The sequence below is a fragment of the Leptonychotes weddellii genome, chromosome 14 (genome assembly GCF_054177405.1).
Source record: "Leptonychotes weddellii isolate Sample4059 chromosome 14, ASM5417740v2, whole genome shotgun sequence".
In the NCBI taxonomy this organism is placed as follows: Eukaryota; Metazoa; Chordata; class Mammalia; order Carnivora; family Phocidae; genus Leptonychotes; species Leptonychotes weddellii.
In genome coordinates, this window is record NC_138382.1 from 62168469 (window position 1) to 62188033 (window position 19565).

The 19565-nt window shown below is 51.8% G+C and overlaps 1 protein-coding gene across 2 annotated transcripts; it reads right to left on the reverse strand.

Annotated features, from left to right (window-relative positions):
- Positions 1-792: 792 nt before the first annotated feature.
- ALAD (aminolevulinate dehydratase) lies at positions 793-15312 on the reverse strand. 2 transcript variants are annotated; one of them, XM_006735098.3, is made up of 12 exons: positions 15175-15312; positions 9705-9861; positions 8725-8775; positions 8169-8265; positions 7715-7850; positions 7513-7596; positions 7334-7422; positions 6988-7043; positions 6801-6888; positions 6628-6714; positions 5979-6108; positions 793-5328 (listed from the first exon to the last, which is right to left on the reverse strand). In XM_006735098.3, exons 2-12 carry the CDS (start codon positions 9842-9844, stop codon positions 5267-5269), a joined length of 1020 nt encoding a protein of 339 aa, XP_006735161.1. In that variant the 5' UTR covers positions 9845-9861; positions 15175-15312; the 3' UTR covers positions 793-5266. The 2 variants fall into 2 exon arrangements, with proteins under 2 accessions (XP_006735161.1, XP_081659536.1); XM_081803410.1 differs by lacking the exons at positions 8725-8775; positions 9705-9861; positions 15175-15312 and adding an exon at positions 8467-8689.
- Positions 15313-19565: the final 4253 nt, after the last annotated feature.

The window sequence follows — 19565 nt, forward strand, 5'->3', positions numbered from 1 at the left end:
TAGGGGAGGGGCAAAGATCTGAACAGCCAGGTGAAGATTAAGGGACGGGTACTGAAGGTGAGCCATTGGCAAAAGCAAATTGAGCAAGGGCAGTGGCCCCTGGAGGTGGGGAGACCAGGAGGACCTCCGGCCCCCCACGCACTCCCCAGGGGTTGTGGCAGTGGGGCTTTGGGTCATTATGCTATTTTCCTAGGAGCACACAAACATGCATATATTTTCTTCCTTCTTCCCCTCCCCTCTCCCTTCTTTTTAAACAAATCTTCCTCCTATATTCTAAGACTGGCCTGTTCATTTCATTCAGAACCACCTCCTCCTCATTGGACCCAGGCCTGGGAGAAAATACAAAGTGCGGAGTCACAGACCTAGGCCAGCAAGGGAGAGCTTGATTCCAAAATTCATTACAAGCAGGATTCCTACAAGTGGGAGTGGAAAGGGTGAGTGGGAGGTCAGAGGTCCAGCTGTGATTCACAGAAGCCCAGAAGGTTTGAGGTGGTTCAGGTTCCAGGGTCACCTAAAACCCAGCTCCTCAGGTTCTGGTCCCAGCTCTGCCACCTGGCTCTCTGTGAACCCTTCACTGAATTCTTTTCCTCTCTGGGCCTCAGTCTCCAATCTGCAAAATGGGGAGATTGAACAAAATAACTTCCAGCTGAAGTCCAGGCCAGCTTCTAAGTTAATTTCCAAGGTAATTAACTTTGTCGGCGGGACCTGAGTTCCTCCATGTACAAATAGAGCATGCTTACATCAAGATTAAGTGAGAGCACATGAAAAAGCTCTTTGAGAAGTAGATGAGTCTTTTTTTAAAAAAGATTTTATTTATTTACTTGAGAAAGACAGCAGACAGAGGGAGAGGGAGAAGCAGACCCCTGCTGAGCAGGGAGCCAGCCTCGGGGCTGGATCCCAGGACCCCGGGATCAGGACCTGAGCCGAAGGCAGACGCTTAACCGGCTGAGCCACCCAGGTACCCCAGATGATTCTTTAAAAAAAAATTTTAGGGGCACCTGGCTGGCTCAGTCAGTAGAGCATGGGACTCTTGATCTCGGGGTCGCGACTTTGAGCCCCACATTGAGCATAGGGATTACTTAAAAAATAGTAATAAAAAAATGTTTTGAGTATAGCTGACACACAGTTACATTAGTTTCAGGTGTACGACATAGTGATTCAACCTCTGCAGACACTCTGCTCACAAGCGTAGCTACCGTCGGTCACCGCCCAACAGTATATACAGCATTGACGTATTCTCCGCGCTGTCACTTTCATCCCTGTGACTTACTCCACACCTGGAAGCCTGCATCTCCCACTCCCCTGCACCTGTGTTGCCCATCCGTCCACCCCCCTGGAAGATGATTCTTTTCACATAGTTGAGTCTCCTGAGAGGTTAAGGGCTTTGTTTGGTCCCATAACTATTTCAACCCCAGGCACCTGTTGCACACGGCGGGCAAGTCCATTATAATCTACGTGAGTGTGCCCTCTGGAGGTGTGGCCCTGATTTGACTGTTTGCCCTTTAGGTTCTGTCTCTTCGAATAACTTTTCAGCAGAGATTTAAAAAAAAAAAAAGCCTTGAGTGTCACAGGAAAGCCAATGACAGGTCCCCACTATTCGGAAAACAAACTTCTTTTTGATTTGCCAGTTCAAAAATGGGTACACTTGGGGCCAGGTCAGGATTCCTCCTTTCCTAGTTGGGAAATTGGTAGTAAAGTGGCTGGTTAAAATGCCTGTTTGTTGGGACCCTCAACCGTATGCCCACTGAGGTTGTAGTGAAAAATTGGTGGAACTTAACAGCTATTTGTTGTGGCTTCGGGAAGGTCCTACAAGAAACAGACGAGCTACCATATAAGCAGGCACATCGGAGGGAAATAAAGTCAAGACTCCCTGAGAGGCCCTGCATGCCCACCAGTTGTCTGCAATGCTTGGAAGTCTGAGGCCATGCCTTGCCAATCGTGGAAGCTGCGTTCTCTCTGCACCAGGATAAAATTACCACTAGTGAGAGGAGAGCATGCAGCAGGAGACGGGCCGTGGCCTGCCTGGCCATTCTCTGTACACAAAACATAGCTGCGCTGGAGCAGATACTGAGCGGGCACCTCCGGTGACAAATTGACTCCAGAGGGCGCCACTTCACACAGGCCACCATGCCTGAGGCAATGCAGCCCTTGGCCTGCCCCATTGTAATAGCATCATGTTCGATCCCGAATTTGGCTACTGTTTACTGGGAGATGGTGTGGCACAGTGGTCCAGGGTAGAGGCCTTGGTGTTGAACTATGTGGGTTCCAATCCTGTCTCTGATGGTTCAGGGACAGGGTTCTAGACCCAGTTCTGCCACAAACTAGTAGAACGGCCTTAGGTGAGTCGTAAGCTCTCTAGATACTCCCTCATTGCAAACCCAAGCTAAATTTAGGACTCCCGCTCGACCCTCCCTTCTAAGCTTTCCCATCCTAGTCAATGTCCCACCAGCCACCAAGAGCTCAAGCCACGTTCATCCTTCCCAGCTAATCTACCTCCTCCAACCCCACTGTCACCACTCCAGTCCAGGTTACACATTTTCCCATCTGCACTTTGCCAGTGCTCTCAAATGTTTTCATAAAATGCAAAATCAGAGCGAGTCGTTCGCTGCTTAAAATCCTTCAAATGGCTTTCCTTTCTCTTGCAATAAAGTCTGGGAAGACTCCCCATCTTCCATAAACATGGCTTTTGAGCCCTGCACGGTTTGGGCCTGGTCTCTCTCCCTTTCCAGTTCAGGCCATCTCTTCTTTCGTCCTCCACTCTGCTCCAGCCACACCTGCTTTGTGTTCTAGCTCATTCTAGAGGCAGAGTTCCCTCTGCCAGGAATGCTCTTTGCTTGGCTGCTCATCCCTCCGGTCTAGGCTTAAACGTCAGCCTCTCACGGAAGCGTTTTCTGATCCTTCAAACCCGGTCAGGTCCTGGTGGCCTCCCTCATAGCACCTGTCACAACATCCCTGGAGACACATCTGCCTCCTAGTTCTCCTTAGTCCACTTAACGTTTACTTCTGGAGGTTCTGGACACACATAATTTTTGCCTCCCGTGGGGTTTATACCTAAAGAGCAGTGTCTGTCTCCTGTCTCTCTAGGCCTACAAGAACCGGGCCTCCTATTAGCTTGGCAATGATGAGTCTGGGATGCCCCTGAAGAACCTTCCCTTCCACACTAACCAGAAATGAGCTCAGGGACTGGGACCAAGGGGCCGGGAGACAAGAAGCCAATATGGCCAAAGTTCTGGTCTGGTCAGAACCCTGAGGCCCATCAGTGGCTCATCTTTAATTAGTGCTTCAGGCCTCTAGCGGGGGGCGTGGTGGTGGTGGTGGGGAATTCCAGGCTCAGACTCCTTGGAAGGTGAAGCTATATGCCTCTTCAAGCCCTGATTTTGGCTGGCTACCTCCCCAAATGCTAAGGACAGAGTGAGATCAGGTCAGCTGTAGCTCTGTGGAAGACAACTGCGAGTCGGAGGGGACTGGCCTGACTACAGGAGCCCGCTGGGAGTTTATAATTCTACATTTTTTTTTTAAAGGTTTTATTATTTATTTGACAGAGACACAGCGAGAGAGGGAACACAAGCAGGGGGAGTGGGAGAGGGAGAAGCAGGCTTCCCTCAGAGCAGGGAGCCCGATGTGGGGCTTGATCCCAGGACTCTGGGATCATGACCTGAGCCAAAGGCAGATGCCTAATGACTGAGCCACCCAGGCGCCCCTATAATTCTACATTTTAAAGTGGATTGTACTGCTTTAAGGTCTGAGTTGAGCTTGCTTTGGCCCTAGATTTGGGATTTGTCACTTTGCAGATGGGAAGGTGGACTTGCAAAAGCCCTTAGCTGGGCCTTACCTTTTACTAGGGGAGACATGACGTGAGTCTTGGAAGAAAGCACTCAACCAGGGGCTCAAGCTAGAAACCCATGAGGGCATCCTTGTTTCCTCCCGTTCCCTGGACTTACAGTTTAGGCAAAACCTGCTCATTCTGCCTCTGGGAACGTATCCTGAACATATACCTACTTCCTCCTCTCTCCACCGCCACCACCCGGGTCCAGGCCAATGTCAGTCCTCCGCGGGGTCTCCAGGCGCCTCCCAACCAGCCTCTTTTTCGCTCACCCTTTCCTTTTCACGCAGCAGCAGACTGGGGGAAGGGGAACACACGTAACTTCTAGTTAAGATCCTTCAGATCGCCTTCAACCCAATGCAAAGGAAGACCGAGATTCCTACAAGGTGTACAGCCTACCTTTCCAACCTCCAGTCCCGTCCCCCTCCTCCGCTTCCTCACCCTGCTCCCAGCTGGGAGGCTCCTCCCGCCGCAGGACCTTTGCACACTTTGTGTCATTCTTGTGGCTTCTGATGCTCGCTCTCTGGAAAGAGCCTTTCTTGTCCCTCAACCTCAGGGAGGGCTTCTGGACCACCCTCTCAGGAGACGCCCTTGGTCAGTTATGCTGTCTCAGACCCTTTCTTTCCTTCAAAGAACTAATTATGATTTGTAATTGCTTTGTTTTCTTATTGTCGTCTGTCTCCCCATTCTCCTTGCATAGATTCCTTGCATAGAGACAAGCTGAGATCTGTCCTGCTATATCCCCAGTACCCAGCATCATCTCTGGGCACTGAGCAGATGTTCTCAAAAATTCTCTCTTCAACAGAAAAGCCTTTTTGGTGGTAGCATCTCCAGCAGTCAGAAACTCTATTTGCTTCTGAATTTCAATCCTCCGGCAGTGTTTCTGCTTATTAACAAGTAACTCTTCTCTGGGTATATGGCTGAGAGCAGAACAGGAGATCTCAGGCAGCCTGGCAACATGGGCCTGTGTGGGAATCACCTTCCAGTGGAATCGAGGCAAATGTCAACTCTAAACCTGAAGATGTCATTCTAGGCTTCCGTCCCGGTGCCCAGCTCTGCTGCCAGAGGCCTCAGGCTTTCCAGAGCTTCTCATGATACAAGGTGCAACTTGCCCTCCTCTACCCCTAACGCTCCAAGCCCCCCTCCAAGGCCCCACCAAGCCTGCGCCCTTACCTCCTGGTGGCGTTCAAGCTGAGGCCACGCCAGACGAAGGAGCCGACCCAGCGGGGGCATGGGGAAGCCTGGGGGAGCCTGGGAGGCTCGAGTGGTAAGAGGGGGGCAGGCTGGCAGAAAGCACCCAGGGCTGCTGGGCGCCTGCCAGCACGTGAGTAGGAAGAGGGCATGAGAGCACAGTTCTAAAGCAGCATTTACTTTGGTTTTCACTTCTCCAAGGCCCCGGGACCTTTTAAAAGTTCTAGCTATTACTCTTGTACGTGGTCGCCGTCACTCCTCCTTCAGCCACTGCAACAGCTGAGGCGTGTAGTAGGTGATGATGATGTCAGCACCTGTGGGGGGACAGAAGCAGGAAGCGGGGAGGGGCCAGGCATCAGCTGGGGGCTAAACTTCGGGGAGACCGGGGCCAAGGAGGGGGCAGGCGGCTACCACGAAGAGACAAAGCCCGTGGGCGTCAGAACATATGACAGAGCCCAGCTCCGGTCAGTTCGAGCTCTGCGCGCTGTGTGACCCTGGGCAAGTCATTTTCTCTTGCTGGGCCTCAGTTTGCCGTTGTATGAAACGCACAGAGGGAGAAATGAGTACGTCATAAGGGCCCTTCCCATGCTGTGTGCACACCAACACCACCAGCTCCCATTTGTGGAGTGGTGAGCACATGCCAATGACACGCATCCCCTCCCGCAATGCTCCAGGCGACACGCCTCGGGTATTTTATCCCCGGTCTGCAGACAAGGTCACTGAGGTGCACAGAGGCGCCTCGGCTAAGGTCTCAACACCAAAAAGTAACAGACGGCTCTGCTTTCTTCACTGTCGCACGTTGGGTTCTGCAGCTCCACGGCCCCTCCTCACCCTGTCTCTCTCTAGATCACTGGTATCCCCAGGCCTAAGACTCCAGGCGCTCTCATGACTTTATTTTGTCCTCTGGGCAAAGTGCCCATCAGCCCCGTGGCACAGGTCAGGAAACCCCAGCGCCCCTGTTTACCTGCGCGGCGGAAGGCGGTCATGGCCTCCAGGACAGCAGCCTTGAGATCAAACGCCCCGGCCCGGGCTCCATGCCACAGCATGGCGAACTCTCCAGAAACATGGTACACGGCAAGTGGGAGCTCAGGGTGCTGTGGAAAAGCAGTGGAGGGTGGACAGGTGGAAGTGTGGAACCTCTGGGAGTGTCCCTTCCTGCCTGCCCAACCTGAGAGCATCTTGAGCCCCATGCCGTGTCCCTACTGTTGGCAGCCGGGCCCGTTCTTTTTTTTTCCTTAAAGATTTATTTATTTTAGAGCGGGGAGGGGCAGAGGGACAGGGAGAGAGAGAACCCCAAGCAGACTCCCCACTGAGCGCAGAGCCCAGTGCTCAACCCCACGACCTGAGCCAAAACCAAGAGTCAGACGCTCAACCAACTGAGCCCCCCAGGCGCCCCAGGCCGCCCCATTCTTGAACTGTGAAAGCACAGCAGCTCGAAGGCTCCGGCCAGCCCTGGGGCAGATGCCCATGGTGGTTCCTGGGCAGGGGCGCGGTGGCAGGATTCCTGCTCAGGGCCAGGTCGCTCTGAACTCAGGGGGTCTGCAGTCTCTGAGCCTGAGATCCCAGAGTCTGCGGACAAACCCGCTCATCTCCCTGGGCCCCTGCCTGCTCACCTTGTCCTTCACCTCCCGCACGATGTCCAGGTAGGGCATGCCCGGCTTCACCATGAGCACATCGGCTCCTTCCCGTACGTCCCGGGCCTAAGGGACGAAATACTCCGTGGGGAGGGCCCAGGAGGCAAGGTGGGAGGGGGACCGGCCAGTGGGCTCAAGCTCTGGTCACTCACCACTGCTCGGAGGGCCAGGCCTCGGGCTCCCGGTGGCAGCTGGTAGCAGCGGCGGTCTCCAAAGGCTGGGCTGGACTGAGCCGCATCCCTGGGAAGCAGAGGCATCAGCGCGGGGTGGGGGGTGTCCAGCTTTGGGCGAACAGGTCAGGGAAAGCCCAAAAGCAGACCCCTGCCAATCCCCACTCACCGGAAAGGTCCGTAGAAACAGGACGCAAATTTGGCACTATAGCTCATCACTGATACCTATGGGAGACAAACAGGGGTCAAGGTCCAGGCAGCCCTTTTCAGACGTCCCAGGGTGAGGTGACAGGGAGAGGAAGGATGTAGGCTGGGAAGTGGAATGCCTGCGGTCTAGTCCCATTAAAGCTCTGGGCCTTGATTTCCCCATGTGAAGTACGGAGGTTGAGACGGATCTCAAAGGCCTCGTCCAGGGCTGTCTTCACTTCCAGGATTCTTAGCAGATACGGGGATAGGGCTGGTCCAGGCTTTCTCCGTACCTTCCCCACACCCCTCGCCACACTCCCCGCCCCTACCCTGTTGCCAAGTCCATGGGCCATCAGAGCCTCCTTGATGGCTTCCACACGTCCGTCCATCATGTCCGATGGGGCTACCACCTGACATCCTGAGGGGCAGAGGGTGGCCTTCAGAACTTTGGGATCCTCCTATCCACTCTGCCACCTCCCCGACCCGGAGCTGCTGGTGGCTCACTCACCTGCCTTGGCATAGGCCAGTGCCACTTCCGCCAGCCGCTGGCGGCTCTCCTCAGCCTGGAATGCCCCATTCTTGCTCAGGAGCCCTGCAGGACAGACAGCTGGGTTTGGGGGAGCACCTCGGTCCCTGGCCCAGCCCACCCAGAGGAGGACTAGGTGGAGGGAGTGCAGGTGGAGCAGGGCGGGTGAAGGGAGGGAGCTCACCACAGTGACCATGAGAGGTGTAGGGGCACAAGCAGACGTCGCAGGCCACCAGGAGGCTGGGGAAGGTCTTGCGCAACAGGCGGATGGCCTCAACAGCTGGGGAGTCCTCGGAATCAGCTGCAGAACCCCGCTCATCCTAGTGGCAGGGGAAGGGCAAAGAGGTACGTCCGCAGGATGGCCAGACCTCACAGAGCCCAGCTCCCTGCACGAGGACACAGTAAGGACTGTCCCCATTTTGCACAGGGCACTTGACCTGCCCAGTCAGGGTGGCATGGCCCTATTTAGCTTCCTGTCCCTAGGCGGGTGCTATCATCAAGCAGGGGGCCATGTCCCCTTGCCCACGCCCCAGGGCCAGCACAAGGCCGTACTGAGGACACGGTCCATGTGGGAGCTCAGCTCACCCTCACCCGACCCTCCCTTGTCTTCCCCTCGAACTCTGCTTCTGATTCTCCACCTTGGGGACTCTGCTGGGGACTCCAAAGACCAGGACACAGCGCAGACCCTCTTCCACCAGGGGCTTCAGCATCTCTTCCAGCCGGTTCACACCATACCTGCGTGGAGGTGGGACAGAGGGGCTGAGATGAGGCAAGTGGCAGGCAAGGGTCCCCCCTCACCCCTCTGTGCTGCACACGGCACCAGGAGAGCTCAAGCCCCACAGTCCAGGGAGGGGTGGGAATGCGCCCACCAAACAGATGGGAAAACCAAGGCCCCCAGAAGCAGAGCTATGGAACTTAGCTGTGGAAGGTTCTTACTGAACTCCCATTTGCAGCTCAGCTCTCCTTTGCAATAGACTCTGCTATGATGTCTCTGGTGGGTGAATGGGCAGCTCATTCCTTTATGGGGCTGCCTCTTCTGTTCTCGAACAACTTTGGCCCCGAGAAAACCCTTTTCTCTACTGAGCTGAAGTGAGCTCCTCCAGATCTTCTACCTCCTGGGTCTGCTTCCTGGCACCTCCAGCTGGGAAATCTCTCCCGCCACCCTCCCCTGGCCCTCCCCACCACGTCTCCTACCTGGCTACTCCTGGGAGGCTGTCGATGGGCTGTACGTCATCAGGAACGTCCCTGCAAGAGCGGGGGGTGGGGGGTGGGCTATGGACTGGTAGCTGTGGGAAGGGCGGTGGTGAGGGAGCGACTGGGAGGGATGGCTGGGGAGATGGGAAGGAGTATGAAAGTGGGGATGGAGGGAGGAGGTTGGGGTCCAGTGTCTGGTTCCCTGCCTGGCCAAGCCCAGGGCCTGAAATAATAATAGGAACAGCGAGAGTGACAGTGACAACAGAAGCAACGGGACTAAAAGAACTAAAAGAACACTAAATCATACGAAGGAGTCAAGTGGCTACAAACTTGGGATTCTGAAGTCAGAAGGCCCTTGCCTGCGATCCCAGCCACTTACTGGCTGGGTGACCTGGGCCAAGTTGCACCATCTCTTTGAGCCTCAGGGCCCTTCATCTGTATTTGGGTGGATTCGTTCATTCATTCAACAAATGGTGAACGAATGGCCTTACTATGTGCCAGGTACTATTTACTCTCTGGAGATACAAAGTGAACAAAACAGACACAAATCCTTGCCCTCGTGGAGAGGACACTCTAGGGAACAATATCCATTCTTCCCTCATATGAAAACTGTCAGGACTGAAGGAGATAATCCATGTACGCTGCTTAGCACAGTACCTGGTACACAGTCAGCAGTCAATAAATGTCAGCCATTGCTATTAGGAATAATCATGGCTGCCACCTCTTACACATACACAGCTCTTTACAACCTACAGAACGAACGCCTTCTCCGCTTCTGTCTTACCGCAAGGATGGCGGGCCAGGGTTATTATTCTTATTTTCCGGATGGGAAGACTCAGTTCTTTCCTAGTTTGTTTGATTCCTAAGACGGTTGTCCTGAACCCACTCTCTCTCCCTCTCTCTCTCTCTCTCTCTCTCTCTCTCACACACACACACACACACCAGCAGATCCGAGGCCTGGACCATTCCTGGGGACTCACGTGACAAAGATGGGATAGATGAGGTTGGAGGCGCTGAGGGGAGAGGCGGCTGCCTGCCAGGTGCGAAGCAGTGGGTGGAAGTAGCCACTGTGCAGAACCGACTGGGGCTGCATGGTGGGCAGTGTGGACTCCCGGGGCATCGGCTGTGCGCTCAGCTCTGGGGAGGGGGGGGACACAACAGGATGCACGTGAGACACGGTCCCTGTCCCCAGGGGATGGTCCCATACCCCCACGCTCTTCCCGATTCTTGCCTCCCCAGCTCTCTGGCCAGTGCTCCCCGTAGCACGGCTCGCCAATCCCTGCTGGTCTGTGACAAGGTAAGTGGAGGAAGGGAAGTGGGCCCTCTGGAAACTTCCCTAGCGATCAGAACCGAATAATCTAAGATTTCAGCTTGTATTTTCTATGGTGTCTCTCTTTTTCTAAAATGACATTTCTTGGGGCGCCTGGGTGGCTCAGTCAGTTGAGGGTCTGCCTTCGGCTCAGGTCATGATACCAGGGTCCTGGGATCGAGCCCCGCATCGGGCTCCCTGCTCAGTGGGAAGCCTGCTTCTCCCTCTCCCGCTCCCCCCGCTTGTGTTCCCTCTCTTGCTCTGTCAAATAAATAAATAAAATCTTAAAAAAAAATAAAATAAAATGACATTTCTCCAGCAATTCAATACAATTTTATTTTTTTTGTATTTTATTTAAAAAAAATCAATCTGTGATGGATTGGAAATTAGTATGAGAAGCACTGACCTAGCCAACATTTAAACTTTGTTTATTCCATGAAAAATGTGCAGGTGCTTGGCAGAAATTTTAGATAAGCAAGCAAGAGAAAAATCACCTGTAATTCTACCTCTAGAGAAAAGCACTATTAACACCCTGGTACAGAGACTTCTCGTCAGGCACAACGCACACTAAGAGGATTAACTAGCAGGTGCCTGAGAAGACAGACAGACAGAACCCCTGCAGGGGGGCCATTGAAGCTTTCTTTTCCAGCCTGAGCGCCTCCTGCTGTTCCCCAAGCACCAGCCACATTTGGCCGCTTTCTGGTTCTGCTCACCCTGCTCCCTTAACCTAAAAGGTCCTGCTCTCTGCACCACCTCCTCAGCCCCAACTCCTACCCGGTGCCCACCTTCCCTCTCCCGCTGAAGCTTCTCTTGCCCAGATCATAATCTCTCTTACATAACAGCTCTCTGTGGATCTATTTTAGCTCATTCCAGGAGACAGAGCTTCTGCAGGGCATGGTCCATGGTGAGCTCATTTCTGCACCGTCCCCCCCAGCACTCTGCCACAGGGTAAATATTTAACTACATGAAGTACAAGACAAGCGCTAAAAGACAGAAGGAAGCTGGGGCGTGCACATGTTTCTTGAGCACCTACTGCGTGCCAGGCCATGCCGGGCACCCGCACACGTGATTTCTCATCGAGGAGGCAATAAATTGTTTGGGCAGGTAGGGCTGATGGAGTGTGTCTCAGACAGGAGCTGCCCTAAGTGAACCATGAGCTCCAAGGCGATTTTGGAGGTTGGAAGAAGCTTGTTGGAAGAAGATGGGGGCTTCAACTTGGTTTTTCGGGATGAGTGGGTTCGGCTTGGCAGAGGGAAAGGGGAGAATGTTCCCTCAGGAAGGGAAGAAAGGGGCAAAGGTGTGGAAGGAGGAATGCCCGTGGGCTGCTGGGAGGACTGAGGACGCAACAGAAGATGTGTGTACCAGGGAGGGGACAAGAGAAGGCCAGACTGAGGACAGGGAAGATGAGGAGGGGGGTGGGGGAGTGGCCTGCTCAGAGCCTGGCTTCAGGAGGCTAATTCTTGCAAGAGGGGCAGAGTTGACTGAGCAAAGGAGCGCAGACACTCCAGTGGGGAGTGGGGAGGGGAGGAGAGGGAAGGGCCATCGTAAGGCAGCCAAGAGGCAGTCTCTTGGGGCGGATGCTCTGAGCTTGTGTGACCCAGAGGGCAATGGAGACAGGGACAAGGCAGGAAGAGGGTGGTTGGGAGCTGAGCTTTTGGAGGTGCCTGGGGAAATACCCAGTAGCCAAGGAGGGGGGTAAAGGAGCCACCCATGTCTCCTTGTATGAATGGGACCTCAAGGCAAGGACTTATTCAAGGTTACACTTAGTGAGGTAAGAGGCTAAAACAGGCCTATAAGCCCGAGTGTCATCTCCCAGGTGGTGAGTGGGGAGTGGGGGTCCCCTAGTACACTGATCATGCATTTTATCTCCAGTCTCTCAGGTCCCTTTAGCTCCCTCCCAACCAGCTCAGGGGCCCATTTTTATCCAATACTCCTCCTTGGCAGGGTTGGGGTTATCAGGAGCCACAGAGGGACCCACCCTACCACCACACCCCCTCCAGCAAGCCACATCATCTGACACAGAGGCAAGTCAGGCCTCCCCAAAGATGTCCCAACCCCCAGATGAGCAATCAGTCAGATGGCAGATAGAAGGTCCCGAGTGCCCATTTTGTGCAAGATTGGCTGTCAGGTCTGCTACGGGTTAGCTCAGCTCAGAGAGGTTAAGTCTTTTGCCCAAGACCACACAGTTGGTTAGTAAATGAGCCAGAATTTGAATCTGTTCTAGACAATGAGTACAGGGTTTTATCCCATAGTCCTGATGAACACTTGATTCCTCAAGCATCTCTCTGGCTATACTATCTGCCTGGTGAGTCAGAGAGATGGAGGATACACAAGAGAAAAATATACTGAGCGTATGTTATGTGCTGGGCACTGGACTAGGTATTTCATTTCACTGCAGAGACTATTCCAACCTTCACTAATAAGGAAACTAGGAGGCTCTGAGAGGTTAAGTGACTTGCTCCATGTCATTCTGGAGAGTCAAGTTGTTTTTTGAACACGCCTCTGATTCACTTCCCAGAGAACAACCTTTGTAGCAGGACTCTGGCTTCTGGAATCCAAAGCTGCATTCTACTGGCCTCAACTCCCCATCTGTTTTAGAAGGCTGGGCAAGCACATGCCTTCTGCCGATCAGAAGCAGCAGAGCAGGGCTGCTCAGGAGCTTTGCAGCCCCAATTGTACCATGAGGAGGTGGGGGGGGTTGGTGGGAGGGGCAAGGGAGGGGCAAGGGAGAAGGGTGAGAGTGTGAGGAGGAGCCTGACTAGGGCACTTCTACTTACATCTGTTTAATTTTAGGGTTAGGGAGAGATTTGCTTTGAGAAACGGGTGTCAGTGCTGAGAAAAATTTTAAAACATTGAAAATCACCAATGCTGTTCATCTCTTACATTCTGAAGTGGAAAATGAGGTGCAGAGAGGCGACAGGACTTGTTTGACATTGAGCAGTGAGTGAGGTGCAGAGCTGGCCCTGACCATGAGTCTCCTGCCTTCTAGTCCAGTGCCCTGTCACCTCAACCACACATGGGCATTCTGTTACAGCAGGAACTTAATAAGTATCTGTGGAACAGAAAAACAGCCCCTGAGCCAGAGCTGCCTCTTTGCAGAGCCAAATCCATGCCAAGGTTTTGCTTTGCAAAACGTCCCTCAAGACTGGGAGATTTCTACATACTTGGGAGGGCACTTCCTCCAAATCAAGAGAGCCTCCAAGCCACAGCTTAAGTCCTGTGACACCTCACTGAAGACAGTAGCGAGTCACCTTGGGACCCAGCACCTATGCTCACCCACATGAGACAGGTTAGCTTAGCTGGAAGGCAGGACAGGGCAGTGCAGAAAGAACCTTGTTTCAGGGTCACACAGTCCCACATCTGCTCTGTGTTCTGTGTGTGACTTTGGGCAAGGCTGCTGGCCTTTCAGAGTCTTTATTTCATAACCTATAAAATGGGAATGATACTATCAAACTTGCAAAGCTGCAGAAATGAGATTAGAGCAGCCCAGGGAATGTGCACCTACTTTTATCATCATTAGGAGCAGAAGTGAGCTGGAAGTAGCTCCCCCCTACTCCCCAGAGTCCACACAGCTGTGTGTTCTGCTCCATACCCGGGAGGGAGAACTTTCTATCTTGGAAGAACTTTTCTATCTTGGAAGCCGCAGGGTCTTCCAAGATATCTCAGGTGGGGTCTCTGCCTTCCAGCAGCTTCTGTGGTGCGAAGTGATCACCAGAGACTGCAGCAGAGGGGTGGACTAGATGCTATCTATGGGAGGGGCCTGTGTCTCTAGGAGTTAAGCACGGCTTCATGGAAGAGGCAGCTCTGCAGACTGATTATGAAGGTATCTCCTTCCTTAGAAGGCAACTTCCCCAATCTGGGAGTAACAAAGTTGGGCCCTAAGAGCTGACACCGTGGGGAGGAGGGTTAGAAGGAGCTGCAGGCCTGAAACCCGCCCCCCCCCCCACACCATGCTGTGCTCTGCTGAGGATTTCAGAGGCTGTTGTCTTGGCACAGACGGTTGGGAGCTGCCAGCTGGGGAGAAGGCAGTCAGGAGGGCCAGCTAAGGTGGAAGGTGGCCAGGCCTGAGAAATCCAAAGCCCCAGAAGGGCCCAGGATAGCAGACGTCAGGCAGTTCTGAAAAGGGACCAACTAACTGCCTGTTTATTCAACCAGCATTTCCTGAATATCTACCCTGGACTTGCCCCAGTGCTAGATACAGGGATTAAAGAGAAGCATGAGACCCAGGCCTTGCTTAACCTAGGTAGGGCTTTGAAGAGCCCAACCTCTTCTGGGTTTAGCCATCTGGAGCTGCAGGGAGAATCTGCCAGTTCCACAGACTCCTAGAATATCTTGGCTAAGAGGATCCTTCAAGCTTGTTGATTACATAATTGAAACGATGATGAAACTGGGCTCAGAGAAAGAGAGACACTGGCCCAAGATCAGACAAGGGGTCAGCAGCAGATCTGGGGCTAGAATCCAGGTCTTCAGCAGCCCAGACCTCAGTGCCCACCTCGATACTTTAAGTACAGATTTCAAAGCTGCACTTACCAGCAGCAGTGGCCTTGTGGAGAATTCTGGATGAAGGGGGTGGGGGAGAAAGGAGATAGAACGTTGACTCTGGACTTGGCTGCACTTAGCAGGCTGACGGTTAAGCACATGGGTTTTGGAGCTGCAGACATGGGTTCAAAGCCTAATCCCGTCACTTTCCAGCTGTGTGATCTGTTTCTGCACCTGGTAAATGGTGACTTGAACCGACCTCAAAGGGTTGTTGTAGACTTAATGGGCCAGTGGATGTGACTTAATGTCTAAGTCTAGCACAAAGCAACTGTTACTGCCTCCACTTCCCTCCCCCGTCCTTCGAGGCACTTTGGGTTCTGTACCGATGGAGAATGCCCTAGGCGCCTCCAAGGGAGTGGACCCCAGAGAGGAGAGGCAGAGCCCGGAGCCAAGCCTCCAAGGGTACAGCCACGCGGGGACCCCAATCCCGGCTGCAGCAGGGCAATCCAAGAGTCCAAACAAGGGCTCCACAAGGACTCTGTCCCCGGCTGCACGGCCAGCGCTTCAGGCGCACGGCACATTGGGGCCTGGGGACAAGGGACTCTTCGTGTCACAGCCCCACCTCCAAGCCCGCCATCTCCCTGAGTCCGGCCCCCACTCACCTGCTTCCTCAAGGGCTCCCAGCTGCCGCTCCCGCCACCGCCGTAGCGCGTTCTAGTCTCCCGGGGCCCACGTGGGGGCGGGGCGGCTCACCCGGAAGCAGCTCCCCCCTTGCAGCCCGCCCCGACCGGCGTGCAAGCCACGCCCTCTGCGGGCTCTCTGCCCGCGTGCTGGTCAACTCCGGCCGCGGCTCCGCCCATGCACCTCGAGGCCTGGCCAATCGGGTGTGCGGAACAGCTGCCGGGTCCGCGCCCCACCCCCCTAGGGGGCCACAGCTTTGGTGGCTGAAGGCCCACCCGAACCCACGTCGGGGCGCAGGGGCGGTGCGGGCGGGGTGCAGCCCGCGGTTACAGCCCCGAGGCTCTCTTTACCGCCCTCCTCTTCCCAGCCTAGCGCATACTTGGCTCTGGTTAATTGTTGAAAGAATAATTGGTGTCAAGGACATTAGAACAACCCCTTAACGCCTAACACAATAGCTAAGTCCGTTTTTGCAGACTGAATATTTTAAAAGCTGTTGAGTTCAGCACCAGGCTGCCTTCCAGGTTTTCAGAGAAAATTAATTCCAGAGTAATTACTCAGGGCTTGCTCTGTGTTATGGATTGAGAGATGTGATGTGAAAGACATGGGCACTCCGGAAAAGCTCTAAGTCTGAAAGGGGCATCAAACCGACCTAGGATGGGTACAGTGCGAGATTTGACTGGAAGGTCTGTGCGGGGTTTGGGCAGAGTATGTGCAGGGGCCAGAGGGAACTGGTGAGGCTTATGGGGCTTGGGTGAGCTAGTAGAATTGGATGGGTGAAGTAGGGATGGAGATCAGTAACCTAGCAAAGGAATGCCTTTATAAAGATGGATCAGGGCATTATAGAAAAGCTGACTTTGACTTGCTGAAGAGGCCAGTGGGCTGGTTGTATTACACTTCCTCTCAGATTTTATTTCTCAAAATCGGTGCTCCAAACCTGTTTTATACCTCTTTATATTCCAAGTTAAAGAGGCAGAGAGGTTTAATGCATGCTAGGGAAATAAGACCTGCGTAATTTCCAGCTACTAGAGTTCTGATCTGTGGTCAAATAAGGGAGATGGTGGAAATGAAGTCCTATTTTTTGTGCATTTAAGAGTCAGGGACAGTACCATGCGTTTTGCATTCACTTATCTAATTTTGATGACAACTATGTTACTATCCTCATTTTACAGACTGGGAAGACAATCTCCAGGGAGATTAAATAATTTGCCCCATGTCACACTGGACTTTCTCTGCAGCGCCTGCTAGTCAGGTTCCTTCAGCTCATAGTTGAGAGTCCCTGCTCATTTCTTTCATGACACCTGTTCCATCTCTGAGTTTATTGGTAACTAAGCATAATTAGGAGCTACCTCAAAGAGCCCAAAAAGAGTGAAAAATTTAAGAATGCTGCTGTTTGGGGGGCACCTGGGTGGCTCAGCCGGTTAAGCATCTGCCTTCAGCCCAGGTCATGATCCTGAGTTCCTGGGATCGAGCCCCACATTGGGCTCCCTGTTCAGTGGGGAGTCTGCTTCTCCCTCTGCCTCTGCTCCTCCCCCCACTCATGCTCACACTCCCTCTCTCAGAATAAATAAAATCTTTAAAAAAAAAAAGAATGCTGCTGTTTGGTGTAATCTGTTTTTCACATGTCTCTCTTATTCTTGGCAGAAAGACCTGTTTCCATTCTCTACCCTACCCCAGGTTTCTGAAAATAATTTTACCTTAATCTTTCAATCTTATCCACAAAAAGTATTGTGAATGCAACAATATGAATAAATCTTAAACATTATGTTGAGCAAAAGGAGTCAGACACAAGAGTACATATCGTATGATTTCATTTATATGAAATACAAACCAGGCAAAATTCACTTGTGCTGTTGGAAGTCAGGATAGCGATTACCATTGGGGAAGATTGGAAGTGCCCGGAAGGGAGACCATAGGGGCTTATTAAGGTGCTGGTCACGTTGTTTATTGATCTGAGTGTGAGTTACATGGATGTTTGTGCAAATTCATCAAGCTCTACATTTATCTGCACCATTTAGTAAGTATGTTATACTTTAATAAAAAGTAAAAAACAAAACAACCCACAAAACCCAAAAAACCTACTGAACTATTTTGAGTGCTTCCCAGGTAGGTATATGGCATTGTGCTAAATGCTGTGAAGTGCATAAAAATAGAGATGAGTGGTTGCCAGGGGCTGAAGGGAGGGAAGCATGGGTAGTAAGTGCTTGACAGGTACAGGGTTTTATTTTGGGGTGATGCAAACGTTTTGGAACTAGATAGAAGTAGTGGTTGTACAGCATTGTCAATGTGCTAAATGCCCTGAATTGGTCATGTAAAAATGGTTAATTTTATGTTCCATGAATATCATCCCAATTAAAAGATAAAATTGGGGGGCGCTTGGGTGGCTCAGTCAGTTGGGCATCTGACTCTTGGTTTCGGCTCAGGTCATGATCTCAGGGCTGGCGTTGGGCTCCACACTCAACAGGGAGTCTGTTGGAGATTCGCTCTCTTCCTCTCCCTCTGCCCCTCCCCCTCCTCGCTTGCTTGCACTCTTAAAAAAAAATTTTTTTTAATCTTTTTGAAATAGATTGAAACAGATTTTGAAACAGATTACACCAAACAGTGGCGTTCTTAAAATTTTCACTCTTTTGGGGCTCTTTTTTTTTTTTTAAGATTTTATTTATTTATTAGAGAGAGAGAACATGAGAGGAGGGAGGGTCAGGAGAAGCAGACTCTCTGCTGAGCTGGAAGCCCGATGCAGGACTAGATCCTGGGCCTCCAGGATTATGACCTGAGCTGAAGGCAGTCGCCCAACCAACTGAGCCACCCAGGTGCCCTCAAATAAATAAAATCTTCAAAAAAAAAACCCTGATTAAAAAAAAAAAGATAAAATTGGTTCACTGAATGCAATGCGGTATTCTGGAATGGCTCCTGGAACAAAAAAGGGTGTTAGCAGAAAAACTGGTGAAATACAAATAGTTCGGTATTTGGTAGTTCTTCTCAGTTTTGATGAATGTACTGTGGTTACGTAAGATGTCAAAATGAGGGAAAGCTGGGTGATTACATGGGAACTCTCTGCACTCTGCAACTTTTCTGAAAACTAAAATTGTTCCAAAGTAAAAAGTTCAATTAAAGAAAAAAATAAATAGAAACAAGGCCATGGGCCACTAGAACAGGACCCTAGCTTTCATAAGTTAGTGGTAAGATCTTGAGCAAGTAAGTCACTTTTCTCTGATGAGCCTTAATCTCTCATCAGCAAAAATAGGATTAGGCTGCAGAAGTAATTTTTATTTACTTATTTACTCATTTTTTTTTTAAAGATTTTATTTATTTATTTGACAGAGAGAGACAGAGCGAGGGATGGAACACAAGCAGGGGGAGTGGGAGAGGGAGAAGCAGGCTTCCCGTGGAGCAGGGAGCCCGATACGGGTCTCGATCCCAGGACCCCGGGATCATGACCTGAGCCAAAGGCAGATGCCCAATGACTGAGCCACCCAGGCGCCCCCAAAAGTAAATTAAAAAAAAGATTTTATTTATTTGAGAGTGCGTGTGCATAAGCGGAGGAGGGGCAGAGGGAGAGGGAGAAGCCGACTCCCCAGAGTGGGGAACCTCACGCAGGGCTGGATCTGAGGACAGAGATCATGACGTGAGCCAAAGTCGGACGCTTAACCAACTGAGCCACCCAGGTGCCTAATTTTTTTTTAAGTAATCTCTACACCCAACGTGGGGCTCAAACTTATAACTCCGAGATCAAGAGTTGCACGCTTTGCCAACTGGGTCAGCCAGATGCCCCTGCAAACGTAATTTTGTGTGGGTAAAAATGGTAACCTTCCCACCCTCCAAATCCAGATCAGAATCTCTAGGCATGAAGGGCTGTGGCTTACAAAAGATGAGATTTTTGCCTTAACCTAGTAAGCAACCTTCAAACTTCAGATACCACTACAGGAATGATAAAAGTGTACTTGGAAAAAATTGGTTGATAACCTCAGATTCTTCCCAGTTTTTTTTTTTTTCTTTTTTAAAGTAGTCTCTACACCCAGCGTTGGGCTCAAACTTACCACCTCGAGGTCAAGACTCACAGGTTCTACCAACTGAACCAGCCAGGCATCTCTTAAATTCTGTAGTTTTAAGTCACACTTCCCACTCTCAGGAAACATGTTTTCTTAGGTAGTCAAAGTTTGGGAAGACCTAAAGCCATGTGGAGGGAGAGTTCTTTTGGGGATTCATTGACTGGAGCCTTAACAATGAAGTAGAAACAGACTGGAAGGCAAGCCCTCCTCAAGCAGGTTTTGCATACCGGGTTTAAGTATGGATTTGATGGGAAGCAGTGAGGGACTAGAACATAGCAACGTTCCAGGAAGATTTACTTGGCAAGCTACACAGGGGAAGCTGGGGC